Raw genomic sequence first — 27,422 nt, 5'->3', positions numbered from 1 at the left:
CATGCCTTCTGGCCTCCATGGTTTCTAGTGAGAAACTGGCTATTATTCCTATCAAGGATCGCTTATATGTGACAAGTTGCTTCTCTCTTGCTGCTTTCAAGATTCTTTCTGTCTTTGACTTTTGACAGTTTGCTTATAATGTCTTGGTGTGGGGGTCTCTTTGAGTTTATCCTATTTAAAAGTTTGTTGAACTTCTTGGATTTATAGACTCATATCTCTCATTAAATTTGGGGATTTGGTGGACTTTTTTCTTTAAATATTCTTTTGCCTCTTTCTCTTCTTCTTCTCTTTCTGGGACTCCCTTAATGTATATGATGATCCACTTGATGGTGCCCTATAGGTCCCTTAGGCTCTGTTCACTTTCTTCATTCTTTTCTTTCTGTTCCTCAGACTAGATAATTTCAATTGTCGAATCTCTGAGTTAGCTGATTCTTGCATTCCACCTTCTCCAAATGTGCTGTTGAATATCTTAGTGAATATTTCACTTCACTTATTGTATTTTTGAGCTCCAGAATTTGTTTGGTTTCATTGTATAATTTCTCTTTATTGATATTCTGATTTTGTCTATATACCTTTTTCTTGATTTCCTTTAGTTCTTTGTCCCTGTTTCCTTTAACTCTTTGAACATACTTAAGATAATTGTTTTAAAATCTTTGGTAAGTCTGGTGTCTGGACTTTATTGGGAATGGTTTCTGTCAACTTACTTTGTTCCTTTTAATGGGTTCGTATTTTCCTGTTTCTACGTATGCTTTTTAATTCTTTGTTGAAAACTACACATCTAAATATTATAAGGTGGTAACTCTGGAAATCAGATTTTCCACCTTCTCTAGGGTTTGCTGCTTTCTGTATTGTTGAAGGCTATTGTACTCCATCTGTTCAGTGAATTTCCCAAACTATATTTGCAAAGACTTTTCTCCTTGTTGTGCATGGTCACTGAAGTCTGTGTTCCTCAGCTTGTGTTTAGCTAGTATTTTGACATAGATTTCCTTGAACACCAATAGCTAAACAAATAAGACACAAAAACAAAAAACCCCCCAAAACCCAAACTCTCCTAGTCTTAGCAGACAGGCTCTCTGTAGGGGCACTCCTTCAACATTTCAAGCCTAGAAATTAGCTTAAGGTGAAAGCTGAGGGTTTTTGCAGGTCTTCTCTGAGCATAAGCATCTTGCCTTGGGCATTTTCATGGCTTTCTAGATTCTCCTGTATACATGGGGCTATTCAACGCCCTAATTTCCCAAAGAATCTCTCCCTAGCTTTTTCTCCTGGGCCTTACATGGCCTATTGTGTGTTTTATTGGTAATCTTTTTTTTTTTTTTTATATATATATATATTTTTAATTAATTAATTAATTTATTTATTTTATTTTTGGCTGTGTTGGGTCTTCGTTTCTGTGCGAGGGCTTTCTCTAGTTGCGGCGAGCGGGGGCCACTCTTCATCGCGGTGCGCGGGGCTCTCACTGTCACGGCCTCTCTTGTTGCGGAGCACAGGCTCCAGACGCGCAGGCTCAGTAGCTGTGGCTCACGGGCCTAGTTGCTCCGCGGCATGTGGGATCTTCCCAGACCAGGGCTCGAACCCGTGTCCCCTGCATTGGCAGGCAGATTCTCAACCACTGCGCCACCAGGGAAGCCCTGGTAATCTTTTGCCCCAGGTATCTGCAGGTTGTTAGTTTGGCTTGTAGTACTTTCAAGCAATGCCTGCAGCCTTTCTGGCTCAGCTCTGAGTTAGAAAAAAAAAAAAGATGCAAGCCCTGCATAAATCCTTCAGGTAGCCCCCAGACAGGTTACAAAAGACATACAGAGCCCTGCACGCAACTTTCTGGAGGGGTCGACCCCAGTGCACCCCCCTTATGGAGAGGTCAGCTCCCGGCACTTCCCACTTCTGGAGAGGTCATTGGGGCTGAAGCCAAGCAGGATTTTGGGGGCACTCAGAAGCCTTCTGATGGAGCTCTACATTTGAAGCCTGGATGCAGGAATTTTCAGAAGAGCATGGTGCTGTGCATGACGGCTGTTTGGCTTAAAAGACAGACCCCTGAGTCACAAAGGACACTTTGATGCCACCCATGGATTTCCCCGTATGCTGCACCAACACACGGCACGTGTCCTCCTTTTCAGAGAGGAGAGTTCAGAGGATTCTTCTCTTGCTGCCATCACTGAGATGTTATAGGCCACTGCTTTCAAGTAGACTGAAGCTGGGGCGCCTTCAAGATGGTGAAGGAGTAAGACATGGAGATCACCTTCCTCCCCACAAATAAATCAAAACTACATCTACATGTGGAACAACTCCTATAGAACACCTACTGAACGCTGGCAAGAGACCTCAGACTTCCCAAAAGATGCCCTCAGGCGACCTACACACAGAGGCGGGGCCAAATCCAAAGCTGAACCCCAGGAGCTGTGTGAACAAAGAAGAGAAAGGGAAATTTCTCCCAGCAGCCTCAGGAGCAGTGGATTAAATCTCCACAATCAACTTGATGTATCCTGCATCTGTGGAATACCTGAATAGACAACGAATCATCTCAAAATTGAGGCGGTGGACTTTGGGAGCAACTTTAGACTTGGGGTTTGCTTTCTGCATCTAATTTGTTTCTGGTTTTATGTTTATCTTAGTGTTTAGAGCTTATTATCATTGGTAGATTTGTTTACTGATTTGGTTGCTCTCTTCCTTGTTTTATTTTTTTTTATATATATATTTTTTCCTTTTTCTCTATTTGTGAGTGTGTATGTGTATGCTTCTTTGTGTGATATCGTCTGTATAGCTTTCTTTTGCCATTTGTCCTAGGGTTCTGACTGTCCATTTTTGTTTGTTTATTTGTTTGTTTTTTAGTATAGTTTTTAGCGCTTGTTATCATTGGAGGATTTGTTTTTTGGTTTGGTTGGTCTCTCTTTCTCTCTCTTTTTTATATTACTTTTAAATATTTAATAATTTTTTTCTATTTTAATAACTTTATTTTATTTAATTAATTAGTTTATTTTTACTTTCTTTCTTTTTTTTCTCCCTTTTCTTCTGAGCTGTGTGGCTGATAGGGTCTTGGTGCTCTGGACAGGTGTCAGAGCTGGACAGGTGCTCTGGACAGCCTCTGAGGTGGGAGAGCCGAGTTCAGGACATTGGTCCACCAGAGACCTCCCGGCCCCACGTAATATCAAGCAGTGAAACCTCTCCCAGAGATCTCCATATCAACGCTAAGACCCAGCTCCACTCAATGACCAGCAAGGTACAGTGCTGGACACCCTATGCCAAACAACTAGCAAGACAGGAACACAAACACATTCATTAGTAGGGAGGCTGCCTAAAATCTTAAGTTCACAGACACCCTAAAACACACCACTGGATGTGGTCCTGCCCATCAGAAAGACAAGATCCAGCCTCATCCACCAGAACACAGGCACCAGTCCCCTCCACCAGGAAGCCTACACAACCCACTGAACCAACCTTACCTACTGGGAGCAGACACCAAAAATAACGGGACTATGAACCTGCAGCCTGCAAAACGGAGACCCCAAATACAGTAAAACTGAAAAGACAGAGAAACACACAGTACATGAAGGAGCAAGGTAAAAACCCACCAGACCAAACAACTGAAGAGGAAATAGGCAGTCTACCTGAAAAAGAATTCAGAGTAATGAGAGTAAAGATGATCCAAAATCTTGGAAACAGAAAGGAGAAAATAAAAGAACGTTTAACAAGGACCTAGAAGAACTAAAGAGCAAATAAACAATGATGAATAACACAATAAATGAAATTAAAAATTCTCTAGAAGGAATCAATAGCAGAATAACTGAGGCAGAAGAATGTATAAGTGACCTGGAACATAAAATAGTGGAAATAACTACCACAGAGCAGAATAAAGAAAAAAGAATGAAAAGAATTGAGGACAATCTCAGAGACCTCTGGGACAACATTAAACGCACCAACATTCGAATTATAGGGGTCCCAGAAGAAGAAGAGAAAAAAAAAGGGACTGAGAAAATATTTGAAGAGATTATAGTTGAAAACTTCTCTAATATGGGTAAGGAAATAATCATTCAAGTTCAGAAAGCACAGAGAGTCCCATACAGGATAAATCCAAGGAGAAACAGGCCAAGACACATAATAAACTATCAAAAATTAAACACAAAGAAAAAATATTGAAAGCAGCAAGGGAAAAGCAACAAATAACAAACAAGGGAATCCCCATGAGATTAACAGCTGATCTTTTAGCAGAAACTCTGCAAGCCAGAAGGGAGTGGCAGGACATATTTAAAGTGATGAAAGGGAAAAACCTACAACCAAGATTACTCTACCCAGCAAGGATCTCATTCAGATTTGACGGAGAAATTAAAACCTCTACAGACAAGCAAAAGCTAAGAGCATTCAGCACCACCAAACCAGCTCTATAACAAATGCTAAAGGAACTTCTCTAGGCAGGAAACACAAGAGAAGGAAAAGACTTACAATAACAGACCCAAAACAATTAAGAAAATGGTAATAGGAACATACATATCGATAACTACCTTAAATGTAAATGGATTAAATGCTCCAACCAAAAGACACAGACTGGATGAATGGATACAAAAACAAGACCCATATATATGCTGTCTACAAGAGACCCACTTCAGACCTAGGGACACACACAGACTGAAAGTGAGGGGATGGAAAAAGATATTCCATGCAAATGGAAATCAAAAGAAAGCTGGAGTAGCCATTCTCATATCAGGCAAAACAGACTTTAAAATAAAGACTATTACAAGAGACAAAGAAGGACACTACATAATAATGATCAAGGGATCAATCCAAGAAGAAGATATAACAACTGTAAATATTTATGCACCCAACATAGGAGGACCCCAATACATAAGGCAAATGCTAACAGCCTTAAAAGGGGAAATCGACAGTAACACAATCATACTAGGGGACTTTAACACCCCAGTTTCACCAATGGACAGATCATCCAAAATGAAAATAAATAAGGAAACACAAGCTTTAAATGATACATTAAACAAGATGGACTTAATTGATATTTATAGGACATTCCATCCAAAAACAGCATTTACACTGTCCTCTCAAGTGCTCATGGAACATTCACCAGGATAGATCATATCTTGGGTCACAAATCAAGCCTTGGTAAATTTAAGAAAATTGAAATCGTATCAAGTATCTTTTCCGACCACAACGCTATGACACTAGATATCAATTACAGGAAAACATCCGTAAAAAATACAAAGACATTCAGGCTAAACAATACACTACTAAATAACCAAGAGATCACTGAAGAAATCAAAAAATACCTAGAAACAAATGACAATGAAAACACGATGACCCAAAACCTATAGGATGCAGCAAAAGCAGTTCTAAGAGGGAAGTTTATAGCAATACAACCCTACCTCAAGAAACAAGACACATCTCAAATAAACAACCTAACCTTACACATAAAGCAATTAGAGAAAGAAGAACAAAAAAACCCCAAAGTTAGGCGAAGGAAAGAAATCATAAAGATCAGATCAGAAATAAATGAAAAAGTAATGAAGGAAACGATAGCAAAGATCAATAAAACTAAAAGCTGGTTCTTTGAGAAGATAAACAAAATTGATAAACCATTAGCCAGACACATCAAGGAAAAGAGGGAGAAGACTCAAATCAATTGAATTAGAAATGAAAAAGGAGAAGTAACAACTGACCCTGCAGAAATACAAAGGATCCTGAGAGATTACTACAAGCAACTATATGCCAATAAAATGGACAAACTGGAAGAAATGGACAAATTCTTAGAAAAGCACAACCATCCAAGATTGAACTGGGAAGAAACAGAAAATATAAACAGACCAGTCACAAGCACTGCAATTGAGACTGTGATTTAAAATCTTCCAACAAACAAAAGCCCAGGACCAAATGGCTTCACAGGCGAATTCTATCAAACATTTAAAGAAGACCTAACACCTATCCTTCTCAAACTCTTCAAAAATATAGCAGAGGGAGGAACACTCCCAAACTTATTCTACGAGGCTACCATCACCCTGATACCAAAACCAGACAACGATGCCACAAAAAAAGAAAACTACAGGCCAATATCACTGATGAACATAGATGCAACACTCCTCAACAAAATACTAGCAAACAGAATCCAACAGCACATTAAAAGGATCATACACCATGATCAAGTGGGGTTTATCCCAGGAATGCAAGGATTCTTCAATATACGCAAATCAATCAATGTGATACACCATATTAACAAATTGAAGGAGAAAAACCATATGATCATCTCAATAGATGCAGAAAAAAGCTTTCGACAAAATTCAACACCCATTTATGATAAAAACCCTCCAGAAAGTAGGCATAGAGGGAACTTACCTCAACATAATAAAGGCCACATATGACAAACGCACAGCCAGCATCGTTCTCAACGGTGAAAAACTGAAACCATTTCCTCTAAGATCAGGAAAAAGACAAGGTTTTCCACTCTCACCACTATTATTCAACATAGTTTTGGAAGTTTTAGCTACAGCAATCAGAGAAGAAAAATAAATAAAAGGAATCCAAACAGGAAAAGAAGTAAAACTGTCACTGTTTGCAGATGACATGATACTATACATAGAGAATCCTAAAGATGCTACCAGAAAATTACTAAAGCTAATCAATGAATTTGGTAAAGTAGCAGGATACAAAATTAATGCACAGAAATCTCTTGCATTCCTATACATGAATGATGAAAAATCCGAAAGAGAAATTAAGGAAACACTCCCATTTACCATTACAACAAAAAGAATAAAAATACCTAGGAATAAACCCACCTAAAGAGACAAAAGACCTGTATGCAGAAACTATAAGACACTGGTGAAAGAAATTAAAGATGATACAAACAGATGGAGAGATATACCTTGTTCTTGGATTGGAAGAATCAACATTGTGAAAATAACTATACTACCCAAAGCCATCTACAGATTCAAGGCAATCCCTATCAAACTACCAATGGCATTTTTCACAGAACTAAAACAAAAAATTTCACAATTTGTGTGGAAACACAAAAGACCCCAAAGAGCCAAAGCAATCTTGAGAAAGAAAAATGCAGCTGGAGGAATCAGGCTCCCTCACTTCAGACTATACTACAAAGCTACAGTAATCAAGACAGTATGGTACTGGCACAAAAACAGAAATACAGATCAATGGAACAGGATAGAAAGCCCAGAGATAAACCCATGCACATATGGTCACCTTATCTTTGATAAAGGAGGCAAGCATATACAGTGGAGAAAAGACAGCCTCTTCAATAAGTGGTGCTGGGAAAACTGGACAGCTAAATGTAATAGAATGAAATTAGAACACTCCCTAACACCACACACAAAAATAAACTCAAAATGGATTAAAGACCTAAACGTAAGGCAAGCCACTATAAAACTCTAGTGGAAAACATAGGCAGAACACTCCATGACATAAATCACAGCAAGATCCTTTTTGACCCACCTCCAAGAGAAATGGAAATAAAAGCAAAAATAAACAAATGGGACCTAATGAAACTTAAAAGCTTTTGCACATCAAAGGAAACCATAAACAAGACAAACAGATAACCCTCAGAATGGGAGAAAATATTTACAAACAAAGCAACTGACAAAGGATTAATCTCCAAAATATAGAAGCAGCTCATGCATCTCAATATCAAAAAACAAACAACCCAATCCAAACATGGGCAGAAGACCTAAATAGACATTTCTCCAAAGAAGATATACAGATTGCCAACAAACACATGAAAAGATGCTCAACATCACTAATTATTAGAGAAATACAAATCAGAACTACAATGAGGTTATCACCTCACACCAGTCAGAATGGCCATCATCAAAAAATCTAGAAACAATAAATGCTGGAGAGGGTGTGGAGAAAAGGGAACCCTCTTGCACTGTTGGTGGGAATGTAAATTGATACAACCACTATGGAGAACAGTATGGAGGTTCCTTAAAAAACTAAAAATAGAACTACGATACAACCCAACTACTGGTCATATACCCTGAGAAAACCATAATTCAAAGAGTCATGGACCACAATGTTCATTGCAGCTCTATTTACAATAGCCAGGACATGGAAACAACCTAAGTGTCCATCATCGGATGAATGGATAAAGAAGATGTGGCAGATATATACAATGGAATATTACTCAGCCGTAAAAAGAAACGAAATTGAGTTATTTGTAGCGAGGTGGATGGACCTAGAGACTGTCAATACAGAGTGAAGTAAGTCAGAAAGAGAAAAACAAAAACTGTGTGCTAACACATCTATATGGAATCTAAGAAAAAAAAAAAAAGGTTCTAAAAAACCTAGGGGCAGGACAGGAATAAAGACGCAGACGTAGAGAATGGACTTGAGGACATGGGGAGGCGGAAGGGTAAGCTGGGACGAAGTGAGAGAGTGGCATGGACATATATACACTACCAAATGTAATATAGATAGCTAGTGGGAAGCAGCTGCATAGCACAGGGAGATCAGCTCGGTGCTTTGTGTCCACCTAGAGGGGTGGGATAGGGAGGGTGGGAGGGAGACGCAAGAGGGAGGAGATATGGGGATATATGTATATGTATAGCTGATTCAGTGTTATACAGCAGAAACTAACACTCCATTGTAAAGCAATTATACTCCAATAAAGATGTTAAAAAAAAAAAAAAAGACATACACAACAATTTGTTAACAAGGTCTACTCTACTCCCTCTGGAACCAGGGCTCACACTGGGAATGTGGGGACCCTTCAAGACTACCACTGCACCAGGGAGGCATTAGGACAAGAGCAAGTAAAAATGCCATAAAGCCTTCTTGCTGCTTTGAAGTCACCTGATTCTTGATTCAGCTCTCACTTAGTTGCTGCAAACCTCTGACTGTTTTCCAGAGTTCAGGCAAATTTGGTTATGACAGTTTCTGCTTGATTTTTTATGTTTCTTTGGGGGCACAAGAGCTTGGAGCTGCCTACTGTATCATTTTTCTGACCTGAAATTTTAAACTGTGGAGCCAAATTTTAAAGGTTGGTAACCAAAGATACTAAGAATTTTAAAAATTTATATGCAGAGCAGGATCTAGTTACTTTTTTATTACATACCATTGGAGTGCGATGTTTCACTTTGGTCTGGATAACACCATCTTTTTCATACTGTATCATATCGTTAAGTGGATCCCAAGGTCGAGTACTACATAAATGAAAAAACACCACTTGTTTAATGACTAAGCAAAACGCTCAGAAACTTTTTTAAAAACTTTCTACTCTATGATTAGATTTTCATTGGTCATTATAAACTTAGCTGTAAGATTAAGATATGTCATATCTAATCTTCTGATCCTCGGCTTATTTTATACGCTAACTACTATCATGGAGTCAAATTTATAATGAATGGAACATCAAGGGTAAAATCTCACACATACTGCTTAATTTAAAAACTATTCATACTAACGATAAAAAAAACTAGAAATGAAGGCAAAAAACTATGAGATACTGTTTGTAATACAATTTTTAATTACATACTCTGCAAACTTGTAATGCCATTCTCCTGTGAGTGAGTCAAGTTCAAATAACTTGCAAGTCCACTCTTCATTTTTTGTTTTCCGATCTCTGGCAGCTTGTCTTTGAGCTTCTTCTAAAACATACTTTTCTTGAGTAGCTTCTGTTTGGTCTTTGGCATTTATGGCTCGAGTTACCCGCTGCCAGAGTCTAATACACGTGCAAAAATAATATTGAAAAAAACAACAGAAAATCAAATCTGCATAGAATAGGTTTGAGTCCCCTTGAGAGAAAATGATGCCCATGTGGGTTTTTGGCTTTGACAAAGCTTATGCTCGGATGCTTAGAAACAAGTCAAGATATAAAAAGTGATGCCTTGAATAGAGTGAGACAGTGGAGACCAATTTTTTTTCTTGGCCAGAGAAATTTATTACATGGGTTCTTAAACATACGGAAATGAATGGTGCTGATCCACAATGGTAGAAATGTAATGAAGGCTCAAGAATCTACATTTTTAACAAGCTCCCCAGATGATTCTTATACCTACTGTTTAGGACCCACTGGCCTCAAAGATCCAGAAGTATACTGCCATGTTTCTCAACCTTGGGTGTAGGATTTGTCAGGGAATTAAAAAAAATCAGAATCTGCGGGAGTGGGCCCAAGTATTGCCTTTTTTTTTTTTTTTATGTTTCCCAGGTGATTTTAATGTGCAGCCAGTGTTGAGAACCATTGATTTAGCAGAAAAAAATACTGAGGTAAAATCTTTTCCCATACTAAAGTTTCGTTTTTTATTAGATACTTAAAAATATATCTGTATTCTACCCATCTGGGAAGATAGCATGTTGGGCTCAAAGAATAAAGGCTAGGGAATCAGATAGACTTGGGTTTAAGCCTAGATCTGCCACTTCTTGGCTGGTGAACTTAAAGTTACTTATCTTGTCTAAGACTCATTTTCCTCATCTTTAAAATACATTAAATTATACCCACATCTCAAAAATTGTCGTATGCCTTGGCAAAGTTTCACTCTGGATGGAGAGCATCATGTGGTTATAGCTGAAACAGAATTTTCAGAACTGGTGCGTACGTAATCTTCCATCTTTGAAAACCTCAATTTTGAGTACAGAAGGAAAGTGCACGTAGACTTGAATCCTCATGAGAAGAGAATGATATGCATGTGGAAACATGTAGTGAGAACTAAACTGCATAATGTGTATAAAGTACCTAGTAGAGTGTCTTTTACACAGCAGTCCCCTTCTCCTAACACAAGGAAATAGAAGAATACGATTGGGCAATATGTATACAATATTTTTGGTGTAAAAGTATAGGAGATCCAGGAAGAATTTAATGATTTAAGAACATAAATTATGGCCTTAATTAGTCCCCAACTAATATAAGTCCTCTAGAAGCCTGCACATCCAGTGGCATGATTTTTGTATTTTAAAAAATAAAACAGAAGTAGATTTTGTACCGCTTCGCCTAAAGTTCTGCATGCCTAACCCAGGTTAGAAAACAGCTGCCAGATAAAAACCAAGAATCATTAGTCCCACCATTTTATGCAAACAAAAAAGTTTCTTCTTCTTCTTTTTTTTTTTTTTTTAAAATAAGCCCTGGAGCAGATAAGAAGAGAAAGGAAAAAATAGGAAGTTTTAGTTTAGAGCTGCAGAAGAGCAGCATGATTTGTGTTATAACTATTTGACATTCACATACACCAAAACAAAATCTTGTCACATCCCACAAATGTTGAACTATTTTGCTGAATTAAAACAGAGAAAAGTGACCATACTGTTGAGAGATTACAAAAAAATACTCTTTGATTTTCATGAAGTGAGCTGAAAAGTGGTATACTTACTTCTCTGATTCAAAATCTTCTTGCTCTTCAAATTTTACAGTGTGCCTTATTAATCTCCACTGCTTAATGTCTGGTGTTGGATTCCAGAAAACCTCTGAATTATCAGTCTTTTTGTCAGTAATAAAAACTTCACTATCCTATATTTAAGGAAATTAAAAATTAATGTAGAGAATTATCTTTATTTAAAAGGGAATTTTGTAGTTTAGTAATATAATAATAATTTCTTTCTGACAATCCCACAGTGAAACACATTTTTAAAACAAATATAACTAGCACTTTTCTAAAAGCCCCAAATCTCTTGTCATTCTTATAAAAATATTAAGATTAAATATCTAATACTTTTCATTTAAAAACTTGGTTGACTGCACAGGAAGTCTGTGAGATTTCACAAGTTTCACTTAATAAACAAATTTTAGACAATTACATGCAAAGCCTCAACAGCTGTCTCTGAATTGTCAAAGTAGAGCATAGTGTTTGCTATAGCTACAATGAGATGCTATAGACCATCTACGTATTCAATATATGTAGAAAAACCTAAAAGCCTTTCTTAGCATTAAAAATCTTAGCACAATCTTATAAAATTTCATTTTTTAAAAAATAGTTTTATCTTTTTTTCCAAATGATATTCAGATAGAAGTAAATTTTAAAAATAACAGAGCATTGTGGCCTCTTAGTTGAGTCTCTAGGTCCATCTTCATTTTCTCATCATATTTCTCATCATTTTCTGATTATAATGCAGAAAAAAGCATATACTGGTGTTTACAGTGAGAGTGCATTTGGCAGTAGCATGATATGATCCTTTTTATTAATATAATAAGCTCCTCTTAACAAAATTACATAAATGTGAATTTAGGTCAGCAGAGAAGTAAATAAAAGCCATTGCTCTCAAAAAACACTATCTTTTCCATGGTCCTCCAAAGGAAATATAACCCTAATTGGAAATGCCTCTTCTGGTGAGAGGCAGTATACTGTTGTGTGTAAAAGCACGGCATTGGAGCCAGAGTGCCTGGGCGGAAATCTTACTTCACTACTTTGAACAAATTATTTAAACTCTCTGTGCCTCAGTGTCCTCCTCTGTAAAATGGGGACAATAATAATACTCATCTCATAGGGTTATTATACTAAATATTAAATGAGTTAATATGAGTAACATTTTTAAACAATGCAGTACATAGTAAGTGATATATAAGTGTTAGCTACTTTTACTGATTTAAAGTTTTGGAAAGAGCAAATATTACATTAAACTAAATACTGCTGATACAGAGCAATACCAAAATAGTTGTTAAATTGAAACTTATGTTGAATAGTGATGCTTTTAGAAATGGGATAAGTGAACTTATAAAATTTGATTTTTAATTTTTTTCCCACAGAATAGAATTCTTTTTGTAAAGCTACAATATAAAAATACTTACCCAATGTCCTTCCAAAGTAGCTAGGACTTCTTTTCCCAATTTTAGTTTCCCTGATATTTGATTAACACAGTCACTACTACCTAGAAATGGCTTTTAAAAGAAAAAATGTTGAAGAAACATTTTACTTTTAACTTATATTTACATATAATATAGACAAAAAAAATAACCAAAAATGTAACTGTATAGTTACAGTGCTGTTAAAGGCACAAATGGTGAAATGTTGAGTCAAATTTTAGTCAGAAATGTTCAATAAAAAGAAATTTAAATTTGTTGCTGTGGAAAAAATAGATAAAAACAGACTAAGTGAAGCCCAAATAAACATATTAAGAAAGATCACACTGAAATAACTGACTGGTGTCCTGTGCTCTCTCCTGATTCAAGACGGCACTCTATCAATGTCGCAATATTTTAAGCAGTAACAACTCAGTAAACATAAGGGACTTAACTCATCTATTGAACAGCAACCCCTCCTTTAAAAACAAAACAATAAAACAATACCCAATCAAAAAAAACTTCTGAAAATTAAATTAGAAGAAATATATTTTGAGTTACTATATTGCCTTACTGATGTTTCTCCTCACTGACAAAATTTTGATGCTCCAATCTAATCTTTAAAGGTGTCATAAATTACTTAAGACCTCTTCAGTCATGATTTTCAAATATCATTATCACCATACAAGCAAAAAATCTGCTAAGAAGAAAAAAAAAAAATCAAAGGGCACTGAATCAAATAATACTTAAAGAGATCCTTTTTAGTAGAGCAAAGTTGCTGTTTAGCTGGATATCAACATAGGAGCAATTTAGTTATAAGTATTAAATAATTCATAGAAATATTTTTATCTAAACGTAATGTACTATCCTACACCAACAATGACACTGTGAAAAGGTCTTAAATTTCCCTTTTAGGCTGAGGCAGACAGAATTTTCCAAAGATGGCCTCAATTATAGCTACCCTTCCTCCTTCAGCCCACATGTTTTTCCTCAATGAGATCTTGTCACCGTCTCACTGAGAAGTGGGATCTACATCCCTCCCCTTTGAATTTAGGTGGGTTTGTAACTCTTCAACTAGTAGAGAATGGTGGAAATGATGTAATTTGATTTCTGAGTCTAGGTCATGGACAGCAATGCAGCTTCTGCCTTGCTCACAAGGACACTTGTCCTTGGAACCCTGAGCTGCCAAGTAAGAAGTCTGACTACCTTAAAGTTCCCATGATGTGAGGAAGACAAACCACATGAAAAAGTCATGTTTACAGGTGCTCAGATCTGCAGTCCTAGACTTTCAGTCATCCCAACATGTGATGACTTACATGTCATCAGACATGTCATCAGTCATGTAAGTGATGACTTACATGCCATCAGACATGTGATGACTTACATGTCATCAGACATGTAAGTGATGATCCTTCAGATGTTTCCAGGCCCCAACTGTTGAGTCTCTCATAGCCTGAAAGTCTTCCTAACTGTTGCCCCAGCCATTATGTAGCAGAGATAAGCCATCCCCAATATGCCCTATCCAAATTCCTGGCCCACAGAACTCCTAAGGAACAGAACATAGCTGTTTCTAAGCTTGTGAGTTTTAGAGTAAATTGTTAGGCAGAAATAGTAAATAATAAAACTCTGTTAGTGTACACAGCATAGCTCAAGCTGATACATACTTTTCTTGGGGGGTACATACTTTTTGGTATTCTATAAAGCAATGTTTCAATTTACTAAGAAATTTCCATTCATCCTCTTCTTAAATCTCCTATTATAGTGCCAACAGTTTTATTAATTAAAATTAAAAACAACAAATCATGGCTTTCTGTTGATTTGGATCTTCCAAGGCTGCCCTTTCATGAATTCTATGCTCTTATATTTAGTTTTTAATTAGAAACTAAATCGTGCTTTTTGTTCAATATACATCGTATAGCTCTTGTTTAATTAGATGATACCTCCTATCATTCTCTACTAACCTTTAGTTTGAATTCAAGTATTGCACTGTATCCAGTTTTTTGACATGTAATATTGACTGTTCCACCAAGCTCCAGTGTCATTGTGCCATAAAGAATTCCTAAAGAAAAAAAACAATTTTGACAAAAGGTTAAAGAGAGAGAGAGAGACTGGCTAATAACAAATAGAACTTTATAATCTAATCTTCTAGGAGAAACGAATAATTCAAGAGGATTCTGTCGTACTCAGTAACAATCTATAATATACACATAAAGTTGGTTCTGTAGGATTTGAACAGATAACAGTTGATCCACATTCTTTCCAGTCTATATTTACAAATTAATATTCTCACTAAAATATATTAGTAATCCCAAAATCAATACCCACAGCATTTCTGCAGTCATTCATGGACGTGTGCAGAGTTGTCCAATGTGCACACTGAAGCTGAAGTCAAACAAGGTGAGACTCTTGACTTCTGGCTTCATTACTCATATAGTAAACAAGTGTCTTTTCTGCAGTATATTTAGTGCCGCATTTTTGTGCTTTTTGTTGGTGATTTTACTATTTACAATGGCCCCCAAATAAGTGCTATCTGGTGTTCCTAAGCACAGAAGGTTGTGATGTACTTTATGGAGAAAATATGTATGTTAAAGCTCGGTTCAGGCATGAGTTATAGTGCTGTTGGCTGTTGGTTCAATGCTAATGAATCAAAAGTATATATGTAATATGGTGTCTTTAAAAAGAAACAAAGTTATGCTTTGATTGGTTGATGAAAATGCTGTGACAAGAGGCTCACAGGAACCTAACCATGTGTTTCCTCAAGGAGCAATAGTTTAGTATTCATTAATTCAGTGTCTGTGGTGACTTTATAGAACATAAGTACTACAAATAACAAGAATCAACTGTATAAGTAAGATAAATTTTAAAATCTCCATATTTTGGTTCTTGACTAAAAACAGTTGGGGAAATTCTGAGTTTGACGAGTTAAACAGGCTGTGTGTGTGTGTGTGTGTGTGTGTGTGTGTGTGTGTATCTGTTCTTGGACTAAACTTTTTTTTTTCCCAATGTTCATCATTCCCATAGTTTGTATATGTTTATTATGTATACATAGAAACCATATAAGCTCATTTTATACACAATCATACTATACATATCTTTCTCCAATTTGATTTTTAAACTCAACATTTTAGATAGGATTTAAAATTTTTTCAAAATTTTTAATATAATTTTTAAAGGTTACTTTCCATTTACAGTTATTACAAAATCTTGGCTATATTCCCCGTGTTGTACAGTACATCCTTGAGCCTTGAGCCTATCTTACCAATAGTTTGAACCTCCTAGTCCTCCACACCTATAATGCACCCCCCTCCCCACTGGTAACCTCTAGTGTGTTCTCTATATCTGTGAATCTGCTTCTTTTTTTGTTATATTCACTAGTTTGTTGTATTTTTTAGATTCCATGTATTGAATATAAATGATATCTTATAGTATTTGTCTTTCTCTGACTTATTTCACTTAGCATAATGCCCTCCAAGCTGGACTAAACTCTTAAGGCAGCCTTTAATATGCAAATGCAAAATGTTAATTTTCAAGAGAGGAAAAGACTATGCAATGCTTCTCATATTTATTTGGCTATGGGATTCTTATTTTATAAAACAATTTGAGACTAGTGATTTGGAGAACACATCTTAGAAAATACACGAAGGTAGAAAATAATCATTTCCTCATTCACAAGGGGTTATGATCTCTCCTTTTTTCCATGCAATAAAAACATTGCTATGAAAAAAAATTTTTCCCTGTTGCTATTTGGGTATGGCATTAGGTATCTCTCTACATGAAATATCATTTTATTTATTCTAAATTATTTAAAATTTTAAAATATACTTCTTATCAATTCATTTCATGATTTCAGATATTTCACTTCATGTCTATTTCAGATATTTCACTTCATGTCTATTTACACATGAAGCTCAAAGAATTACCTAGCCTGAGGCCACAAGCTGGCAGTCTTGCACAGTGGATGGGAGACAACAAGCCTAGAGTTTAGTTTCAGCATTCTTACTAACTAGCTGGTCTGGCTTTAGATAAGATTCTTAACCCTCCTGGTTTTTTCATCTGTGAAATGAGGTCATATTAAATAATTTCCATGTTTTCATGAATCAGTTCCTAAAATAGAGGATAATTACCCTAAAAAGTTATTTTTAAGAAATGGGTTGGAAAGGAGGATGAAGATAATGACCAAGCTGAGTGTTTAAGGTGATGCCATATAGCATAGCAGTGCAGATTGCAGAGCTGTGTGATCTCAGGCAAATTAACCTCTTTCTGCCTTATTTTCCTCATTCATAAAACAGGGATAATATTACCTACTTTATAGGGCTGCTGGAATGATTAAATGAGTTTATAAATGTAAACTGCACAGAATAGTTGGGTGCCTGGCCTGTTTTAAGTGATAGTTATTATTTAATACCTTTATCTGTGTACTAAATAATGGGGAAAAAGCATAATACATTAATTTTTAACAAACTGCCAAACAAGGATGAGAAAAAATTTTAAAGAACTTGTTACAATGAAAAGCAGTACATTAAAATTTTAAAAAGGGATGGTGGTGCAAGAAGATAAAAATCACTTTTGAGGATTCTGAAATAACGGGCAGTTTCATCAAATTTTACAACTTGCAGATAAGGCAAATGAAATTCCATTATTATAAATCAGACTCTTCCAAATAAAGTGTGTGTCACAAAAAATCCACTGTGGTGAATTAATTCATCATAGAAATATTCAGCAGGTGATAACAATGATCTCAAGTATCTGTAAACCAAGGACACTTTCAAACAAAAGGCTGACTCCATCAATCTCAAAACATAAATCACAGTCAAATACACTTACTTAAAAAAAAACCTAACTCAAGTATGGAAAATATTTACCTTTACAATGAGCATATGGCATTGTCATTACATAATCTTCGCCTCTATTCAAGAAAGTTAACCGTGCTTCTCCTTCTAATATCGCAGATAATGAGTTTCCTGAAATAAATATTGTTTATTAAGTTTCACAAAAATAATTCAGCCAATTCAAAACAAACAAAACATATTTAGGACACCTATCAGATATCTACAGTGGAATGTCTTAAAAATGTCTCAGTCTCAATGTGTCCAAACATATATTTGTTGTCTTATACCCAAAACATATTCGATCCATGTTCCTATTCTTACAAAACGAGTACTTTTAAAAGGTACTCGTTATATGTTTGTTGTGTTATTTTACATGAGGCTCTTAAAAAAAAATCTTAAACATGTAGAACATGCAGTAAAACACTGTTTCACTGTATAGCTTAATATGCCCTTTTTTGAATAAAAACATTATTTCTTATCTGTAAGACACATTACTTCGTTAAGTCCCAAGCTTTAAGTACGTATAATTGATATAATAATACTATGGCTAATTTAGAAAAAATTTAAAATATGCATAACCCACCAAAATGCAATTGATGATAAAATTTCATGGTATTTTCTTCTAGCTTTTCATATATATATAAATATATATATAAATATATATACTTCCCCCATTGACAGTTTTATTGAAGTATAATTTACATACAGTAAGTGACCCATTTTAATGGTGCATTTTGATAGTCTTAGCAATTGTATCCAGTCATGTAACCTCCACCACCACAATCCCTGCTCCTTGGCAGTCAATCCTTTCCTCCAGCCCAAGGAAACCACTGGTCTGGTTTCTATCACTATAGTTTGGCCTATTTTAGAATTTTGTATAGATAGCATCATAGAATATGTAGTTTATTGTGTCTGACTTCTTTCATTTAGCAAAATACTTTTCAGATTCATCCATGTTATTGTATCATTTCATACCACTTTAACAATACTGAAAAATCTAATGTATGAACATAGTATATCTCTCCATTTACTTGTCTTCTTTAATCTTCCTCAGCAATGTTTTGTAGTTCTCAGTCTACAGGTCTTATATATCTTTCATTAAATTTACTCTTAAATATTTTATTTTTAAGATACTATTGTAATCAGAGTTGTTTTTTAAATTTCATTCTGCAAGTGTTCATTTCTAGTATATAGAAATACAATTGATTTTTGTATTTTGATCACCTATCCTACAACCTTACGAAATTCACTCATTAGTTCTAGTAGTATGGTGGTATATTTTTGAGGATTTTCTATATAGATCAGGTATGTATGTGGTTTAACTTCTTCCTTTCTAATCTGTATGCTTGTCCTTTAACTTGCCTACTGCATTGGCTAGGACTTCTAACAGAATTTCATACAGAAGTGGTGAGAGTGAACATGCTTGCCTTGTACCTGATCTTAAGTAAAAATTATTCTATTTTCAACATAAGAGTATTAAGTTGGCTATTTATTTTTCATAGATACCTTTAATCTAGTCCTAGTTTGTTGAGAGCTTTTATCATGAATGGGTATTGAATTCTGTCAAATGCTTTTTCTGAACCTATTAAAATGATATGATTTTCCTTTATTCTATTAATATGAATTACACTGATTGATTTTCAGATGACATGCCAACCTTGTATTTGTGAGATAAACCCCACTTGATCATGATATATTATCTTTTAAATATATTGATCATGACATATATCATTTTTAGATATCCAATTATGTGTGTGTATTACCGTTTATATATATTGATTTGTTACTAATTTGTTAAGGATTTTTGCAGGTATATTCAAGAAAGATATTGATCTACAGTTTTCTGATAATGTCTGGTTTGGGGATTAGTGTAATGCTGGCCTCATAAAATAGCTGAAAAGTGTTTCCTCCTCTTCTATCTTCTGTAAGAAGCTGTACAGAATTGGTATTATTTCTTCCTTAAATATTTACAAGAACTCAAATATCTGGGCCCGGACTATATCATTTTTATAATTTTTTTTAAAATTAATTAATTTATTTTTGGTTGCATTAGGTCTTTGTTGCTGTGTGTGGGCTTTCTCTAGTTGCAGTGAGCAGGGACTACTCTTTGTTGCAGTGCGCCGGCTTCTCATCGCGGTGGCTTCTCTTGTTGCTGAGCATGGGCTCTAGGCATGCGGGCTTCAGTAGTTGTGGCACACGGGCTCAGTAGTTGTGGCTCGCGGGCTCTAGAGCACAGGCTCAGTAGTTGTGGTGCATGGGCTTAGTTGCTCTGCGGCATGTGGGATCCTCCCGGACCAGGGCTCGAACCCGTGTCCCCTGCATTGGTAGGCAGATTCTTAACCACTGTGCCACCAGGGAAGCCCTGGACTATATCTTTGAAGGAAGACTTAAAATTACTAATTCAATTTCTTTCACTGATTTAAGGCGATTATAATGTTACATTTCTTCTTGGGTCGGTTTTGGTAATTTGTGTTTTTTAAGGGATTTGCCTGTTTCATCAAGCTGTCAAATTTATTGTCATAAAATTATCCATAATATTTCTTTATCATCCTTTCAGTGTCTGTAGGATCCGTAGTGATTCTGCTCATTTTATTCCTGATTTGTATTCTTTATTTTGATCAGTCTAAAATCAACTCTTGGGTTCCCTGATTTTCTCAATTGTTTGTCCACTTTCTACACTGATGTCTGCTCATTATTATTTCCTTTCTTCTACCTACCTGAAATTTAATTAGCTTTTTCTAACTTCATAGGGTAAAAAGTTAGATCACTGATTTGGTTCTTTCTTTTTTTCTAATTTAAAGTTATAAATCTCCCTCTAAGCACCCCTTTTGCTGTATCCCACAAATTTTGATATGCTGTATTTTCATATCATCTAGTCTTAAATATTTTCTAATTTCTCTTGTGATTTCTTCTTTGGCCCATGAATTATTTAGAAGTGTGTTATTTAATTTCTAAATATTTGGAGTTTACCTCGATATCTTGTTATTTATTTCTAATTCTATTTCATTAAGGTTGCAGAACATATTCTGTATGATTTCCATCTTTTTAAATTTATGGAGAGTTGCTTTATGGTCAAACATGTTATCTATACCAGTGAAAAACCATATGTGTACTTGAATACAATGTGTATTCTGTAACTGTTGCCGGTGATGTTCTAGAAATATCAATTAAGGTAAGGTGTAGATAGTGTTTTTCAGGTCTATATGTTTTTGCTTATATTTCATCTAGTTGTCTTATCATCTGCTGAGGAGACAGTGTTAATCTAAATATGATTTTGGAATTGCCTATTTTTCCCCTTAATTCTGTTTTTGCTTCATGTATTTTGAGGTTCTATGATTAGATATACATTTGTGATTATTATGCTTTCTTGATGTACTAAACCTTTTATCATTATGAAATAACTCCTTTTTTTATCTCTGTTAATACTTTTTGTCTTAAAATTTTATTAATATAGCCACTCAATCATACTTGAACTTAATGTTCGCATAGTTTAGCTTTTAATTTTTTCTATCTATTTACTTTCAACCTATTTGTGTCTTGACACTTAAAGTGGATCTATCCTTGCTGTTTTATTCAATCTGACAATCTATCTTTAAATTGGATTATTTTGACCATTAACACTGATATAATTACGACAGGTTTTTTATCTGCCATGTTACTGTGTATTTTCTATTGTTCCTCTCTGATTTTTATTCCTTGATGAAGCTTTCCTGCTACTTTAAAAAATAATTTGAATTTTTTTTTTAGAATTTCATTTCAATAATCTTATTGGCTTTTTACTTATCCTTGTCATTATTGTGTGGATGTGTGTATGCTCATGTGCACACGCACATGCTCTAAAATAGCGCTTCTCAACAGTGGCACTACTGCTATTTGGGGCTGGATAATTCTTTGTTGTGGCGGGTTGTCCTGTGCATTGTAGGATATTTAGCAGCATCCCTGGCCTCAACCTACTGGATATACCAACTGGAAAACCAAAATGTCTCTGGCCATTGCCAAATGTCTCCTGGGCCCCAAAGTTGAGGACCAGTGCTTTAGGGATTACAAATATTTATCTTTAAAATTTCACACGCCACTTACAATTAAATTAACCACTTTTATAAAATGTAGAAACTGTGCAATCTGTATGTCCACTCTCCTTTAAGCCTTTATGCTATACTTATATCTGCATATGCTATAAAATTCACAAGACAATGTTAACATTTTTTGTTTTGAACGGTAATATATATTATAAACAAATTGAGAGGAAAAAGTAAGAAAAAATGTCTTTTGTATTTACTAGATACTTATCATTTCTTACAATCTTCTGTCCATTCTGAGGATCTGAGTTTTTATCTAGTATCATTTACTTTTAGCTTGAAGAACTTTAGCTTTTCTTGTGGTATGACTCTTCTGGCAACAAATTTTTTTAGTTTTATTTTATCTGAAAATGACTTTATTCTTGAAGAATATTTTCTTTCAACACTATAGAGATGTTCCATTTTCCTGAGTTCTTCACAGATTCTAATAAGAAGTTGGCCATTACAGAATCATTATTTCCCTGAATGTCTTATATTGCTTTTCTCCTTTTGTTTTCAAGATTTGTCTTTGATCTTTGGCTTTAAATAGTTTGAGTACATTGTGTCTTGGCTTAGCCATTTTTTTTTTTTCCTAACCACTAGACTGCCAGGAAATTCCCTGTATTGCCTTCTCTAGGACATTGATGGATTCCCACTCCACCAATTTTCTAGAACTTGAAGTTAAAGAAGTGGGAGTTGGGAACTTCCCTGGTGGGCCAGTGGTTAAGACTGCACTTCCACTACAGGGGGCATGGGCTCGATCCCTGGTTGGGGAACCAAGATCCTGCATGCATTGGTTTAGCCATCTTAATGTTTATGCTGCTTGGTATTCTTTGAGCATCTTGAATGTGTAAATTTATACCTTTCGTTAAATTTGGAAAACTTTTGCATCAACTCATTTTTTTTTTAACATCTTTATTGGAGTATAATTGCTTTACAATGGTGTGTTAGTGTCTGCTTTATAACAAAGTGAATCAGCTATACATATACATATATCCCCATATCTCCTCCCTGTTGCATCTCCTTCCCACCCTCCCTATCCCACCCCTCTAGATGGTCACAAAGCACCGAGCTGATCTCCCTGTGCTATGCGGCTGCTTCCCACTAGCTATTTTACATTTGGTAGTGTATATATGTCCACGCCACTCTCTCACTTTGTCACAGCTTACCCTTCCCCCTCCCCATATCCTCAAGTCCATTCTCTAGTAGGTCTGTGTCTTTATTCCCGTCTTACCACTAGGTTCTTCATGACCTTTTTTTTTTTTTTTCCTTAGATTCCATATATATGTGTTAGCATACTGTATTTGTTTTTCTCTTTCTGACTTACTTCACTCTGTATGACAGACTGTAACTCCATCCACCTCACTACAAATAACTCAATTTTGTTTCTTTTTATGGCTGAGTAATATTCCATTGTATACATGTGCCACATCTTCTTTATCCATTCATCTGTCGATGGACACTTAGGTTGTTCCATGTCCTGGCTATTGTAAATAGTGCTGCAATGAACATTGTGGTACATGACTCTTTTTGAATTACGGTTTTCTCAGGGTATATGACCGGTAGTGGGATTGCTGGGTTGTATGGTAGTTCTGTTTTTAGTTTTTTAAGGAACCTCCATACTGTTCTCCATAGTGGTTGTATCAGTTTACATTCCCACCAACAGTGCAAGAGGGTTCCCTTTCTCCACACCCTCTCCAGCATTTATTGTTTGTAGATTTTTTGATGATGGCTATTCTGACTGGTGTGAGGTGATACCTCATTGTAGTTTTGATTTGCATTTCTCTAACGATTAGTGATGTTGAGCATCATCAACTCATTATTTTCCTGTTCCATTTTCTCTCCCCTTCTGGGACTCCAGTAACACATATGTTAGACCATGTGATGTTATACAACAGATATCTGAGGCTCTGTTCATTTTTTAAAATAATTTTTCTCTGTGTTTTCCACATTGGATTTCTATTTATCTATTTACAAGTTCACTTATTTTCTTCTCTATCATCTCCATTCTGCTGTAAAGTTCACTCTATGAATTTTTAATTTAAAATACTGAATTTTTCAGTTCTAGAATTTCTATTTAATTTTTGAAATATATCTATTTCTACTTTTCTTCTAAGCTGTACAATTTTTTCATTCACTGTGACCATATTTTCTTTTACTTATTTAAGAGCACTTATTTTAGCCACTTAAAAATCCTCGTGTGCTACTTCCAACAGTATATCCTGGGGTTTGTCTCAGTTGATTTTCTTTTCCTTTGAGAATATGTTCCATTTTCCTGGGTCTTTAAGTTAGGTAATTTTGGATTTGATTCTGGACATTATAAATGTTGAGTTGTAGAGACTCTGAATTCTATTATTTTTCTCCAATGAAAGTTGTTCTTTTGTCTTAGCATGCAATTATTCGGTTGGACTCAAATTATGAACTTTGGGGTTTTTTTGGGTGGCAGTTTTGTTCTGGATTTAGCCAGAGAGGTAGGCAGAGAGAATTTGGGATCCCCTCTCTGGCTCTTTTCCTTTTCAGGTTCCTGTTCTCTGTCTAGTGGCCACAGTTTCTCCAAATTTAGTGTTTGGTTCCCCAGGTTAGAAAGGCTGCAATGTTTCCACCAGTTTACCCTGCTAACTGTACCTGACCTGAGGCTGAGAGTCACGGAAACGAGGATTCATTCTGTATAATTTCTGTTCTATGACTGTGGACTTCCCACTGAATTGGCCTGCAATTGCTCTCTCTTTAATGTTTTCACGTATTAATAGCTGCTTTCTGTATTAGGGCCAGATGTCTAGAGGAGAAGGACTGGTTTAGTAGGACCTTATTCAGACATTGTTGTCCACATACATTTTTAACATAAAACCACATAGATTTTTGTATCCAACTTTATACATGTATTGGTATACCATAAAATCATTTCTCTCTTATTATATAGTATTCATAACCATACTATATCTTAAAATAACTGAATGTTCTCTTATTTTAAAGGAAATACTTGCTCTTTGTGGGAAAGTTGAAAAATCCAACGATAATTACCCATAATTCCATCATTCAGGTTAATCATGAAATCTTGATATAATTCCTTGCATCTTTTTTTCCTATATATGAATGTATACATGTTTTAAAGCAGAGTTGACTCAGAGCATATATGTACTCTGCTTTTCACTTAACATTATATCAAAAGCCATTTCAAATTTTAGTGCACATTAGAATTACCTGAGGAGATTGTAAAAATGTATATTCTTGGGCTTCCCTGGTGGCGCAGTGGTTAAGAATCTGCCTGCCAATGCAGGGGACAGGGGTTCAAGCCCTGGTCCGGGAAGATCCCACATACCGCAGAGCAACTAAGCCCATGCACCACAACTACTGAGCCCGTGTGCCGCAACTACTGAAGCCCGTGTGCCTAGAGTCTGTGCTATGCAACAAGAGAGGCCACCACAGTGAGAAGCCCACGCGCCACAACAAAGAGTAGCCCCTGCTCACCACAACTAGAGAAAAGCCCGCGCGCAGCAACAAAGACCCAACACAACCAAAAATAAAATAAATAATATAAATAAATTTATATAAAAAAAGTATATACTTGAGCCCAGTGATTTTGATTTGGTAAGTCAAGATTGGGATTCAGGATTCCAAAATTTTAACTGATACTCTGATTATGAAATTGATGGTTTATGCATACTGTTTGAAAAACAAGAGCAGTTCTCCCAAATGATGATAAATTATTCAACCCATAGCAAAGTGACTAAGTACCTATATTTTATCTGCTTTGCAGAATATCAGAAAGCCATTTAAAAATGAATGGTTCTTAGGGCAAAGACTAGTGGTACAAGAAAAAACAGATCCATAGATCCGAGAAGATAGCCCTTGAAATAGAAAATAATGGCATTAAAAACCAGTGATAAATAAACCAAATACCGAGAAAATTTATTGGCTTTTGGGAAGAGAAAGTTGTGATCTTGCTTCACTTCACACACACTATATACAAAGAAATAAATTTCAGGCAAACTAAAGAGCAGTGAAAGCATAAAAATATGAGAACATGTAAGCGAATTATTATATAAGCTGAAGTGAGAAAGGGTTTTCTAATCGTGACATCAAAAGCAAAAACCATCAAAGGAAAAACTGATAATTTAGTACATCAAAATGTCAAGAGACTACTTAAGAGGAATATACTCTACCCAGATGTCATTAAATTTAACTTAATTTAGATTCAAGAAAATGAACTAATTCCTAAAACAATATAAACTATCAAACCCTCCTAGCAAGAAGTTTCTATATGGGCAAGTCAATAACCAAAGAAGAAATGAGGAAGTTACCAAAAAATTGTCCCTACAAAGTTTGAATTTAGTAAATTCTTTCAAATTATAAAGGAACAGATAGTTCTGATATACACAACTGTATGTACTATAACATAGAAAAAAGAAGGCCAGATGCTGAAGTAATCGCAGAAAGTGAGCTATGTACCTGGTATTCAATAAAAATTCTACAAGGGTAGAACACACATTCACAAAAGCCATTTAAACTATAGTGAGGGTAGGGGCATGGAGGGATGGAGGGTTCAGTAGGGAGGGAATAACCCAAATATACGTAACCTTCAGAAGAAAATGATCACCCTCTGAAACAAGCAAAATATAAAACTAGGCAAAAAAATCAAAACCAAAACCCAAACAAAGCAAGCATCAAGGGATGATTTGTTTGTTTGAATTGTCACAGATTTTAGATTAAGGTTTCCTACTGTACATATTTATTTTCCCTTGTACTTAAAAAAGTTTTTGTTAGTATGTTACTTGATCCAAGGTTAAATATCATTACTGACTGACCCTGGACTAAGTATTCTAACTGTATTTGGATTCTTTCTCCTCTTTTCAAAGACTAAATAAAAAGATCAAGCCCTTAGGTACTTTGAGATGAAACTAAAAACCTTAGTAGAGCTAAAGGCAAAAAAAAAAAAAAAAAAAAAAATTATGGCCTCAAATGGTTAGCTGTAGTGGGCAATCATTATTCTGTCTTTTGATAAGTGGTGTTTGTGGTAAATTTACACGTACGTGATGAACACTTTATCATGAGTCATATCTCTATTTATGAATGAGCAAAGAAAAACAAAAGGAAAAGAAAGGTCATTATCCAAGTAAAAATGATAAAATTACATATAAATTCCTTGCTGAAAACAGCCCAAGACATTGTCTGTATAAAAGCTCACCAGGAAATACTACCTCCCAGAAAAGCATATAGATTGAGACACGGGTAAACTCACCATAGAACTTGGACTTAGCCAGGATACTACCACTAAGGCAAAATCCATCTTTTCGGTTACTAACATAAAAGGCAGATATTGGTGGATGATGGGACACCTATTGAATACAGGAAAAATACATTAAAATATAATAATATAAGCATATTATTGTGATATTATCAAAAGTTCAAGTCTTAAAAGCATACTCTAATAATGAATTAAAAGAAACATTTGGTAAGTAGTAAAATGAAATATTGATGATTGTAGTAACCAATCTCCAAGATGTATCTCAAGGAAACCTACCTCCTGGTATTCACACCGTAAGGTGAGCTTCTCTTACACTGTACCAAAGTTAGTTTGTGTGGAAGTAATAGTATATCACTTCTGAAATTAGGTTATAATGCAGCATGTACCTTGGTGTGTGTGTGTCTCTCTCTCGAAGATCATTAGCTCTGAAAGGCCAGCTTCCATGTTATGAACAACTCTATGAAGAGGCCCATGTGACAAGACACTGAGTTCTCTTGTCAAAAGCCATGTGATGAGCTTGGAAGCAGAATCCTCCAGCCCAGGTAAGCCTTCAGATGATTGCAAAGCTGGCTGACATCTTGACCTCAACC

The 27,422-nt window shown here is 35.5% G+C and overlaps 1 protein-coding gene across 3 annotated transcripts in view; it reads right to left on the bottom strand.

Moving 5' to 3' along the window:
- Positions 1–27,422, bottom strand: part of OSBPL8 (oxysterol binding protein like 8) — a 192,660-nt gene that overhangs the window by 8,993 nt on the left and 156,245 nt on the right. For all 3 annotated transcript variants that reach the window (XM_061206700.1, XM_061206701.1, XM_061206702.1), the window contains 7 exons: positions 26,827–26,923; positions 17,563–17,661; positions 14,662–14,759; positions 12,710–12,799; positions 11,298–11,434; positions 9,473–9,658; positions 9,053–9,140 (listed from right to left, as the gene is read on the bottom strand). In XM_061206700.1, the coding sequence (XP_061062683.1) occupies positions 9,053–9,140; positions 9,473–9,658; positions 11,298–11,434; positions 12,710–12,799; positions 14,662–14,759; positions 17,563–17,661; positions 26,827–26,923 (795 nt within the window). The remainder of the gene's footprint in view (positions 1–9,052; positions 9,141–9,472; positions 9,659–11,297; positions 11,435–12,709; positions 12,800–14,661; positions 14,760–17,562; positions 17,662–26,826; positions 26,924–27,422) is intronic.

The sequence above is a fragment of the Eubalaena glacialis genome, chromosome 11 (genome assembly GCF_028564815.1).
Source record: "Eubalaena glacialis isolate mEubGla1 chromosome 11, mEubGla1.1.hap2.+ XY, whole genome shotgun sequence".
Classification (NCBI taxonomy): domain Eukaryota; kingdom Metazoa; phylum Chordata; class Mammalia; order Artiodactyla; family Balaenidae; genus Eubalaena; species Eubalaena glacialis.
The sequence above is the reverse complement of the archived record's forward strand: the minus strand, read 5'-3'. Positions and strand labels throughout refer to the sequence as shown.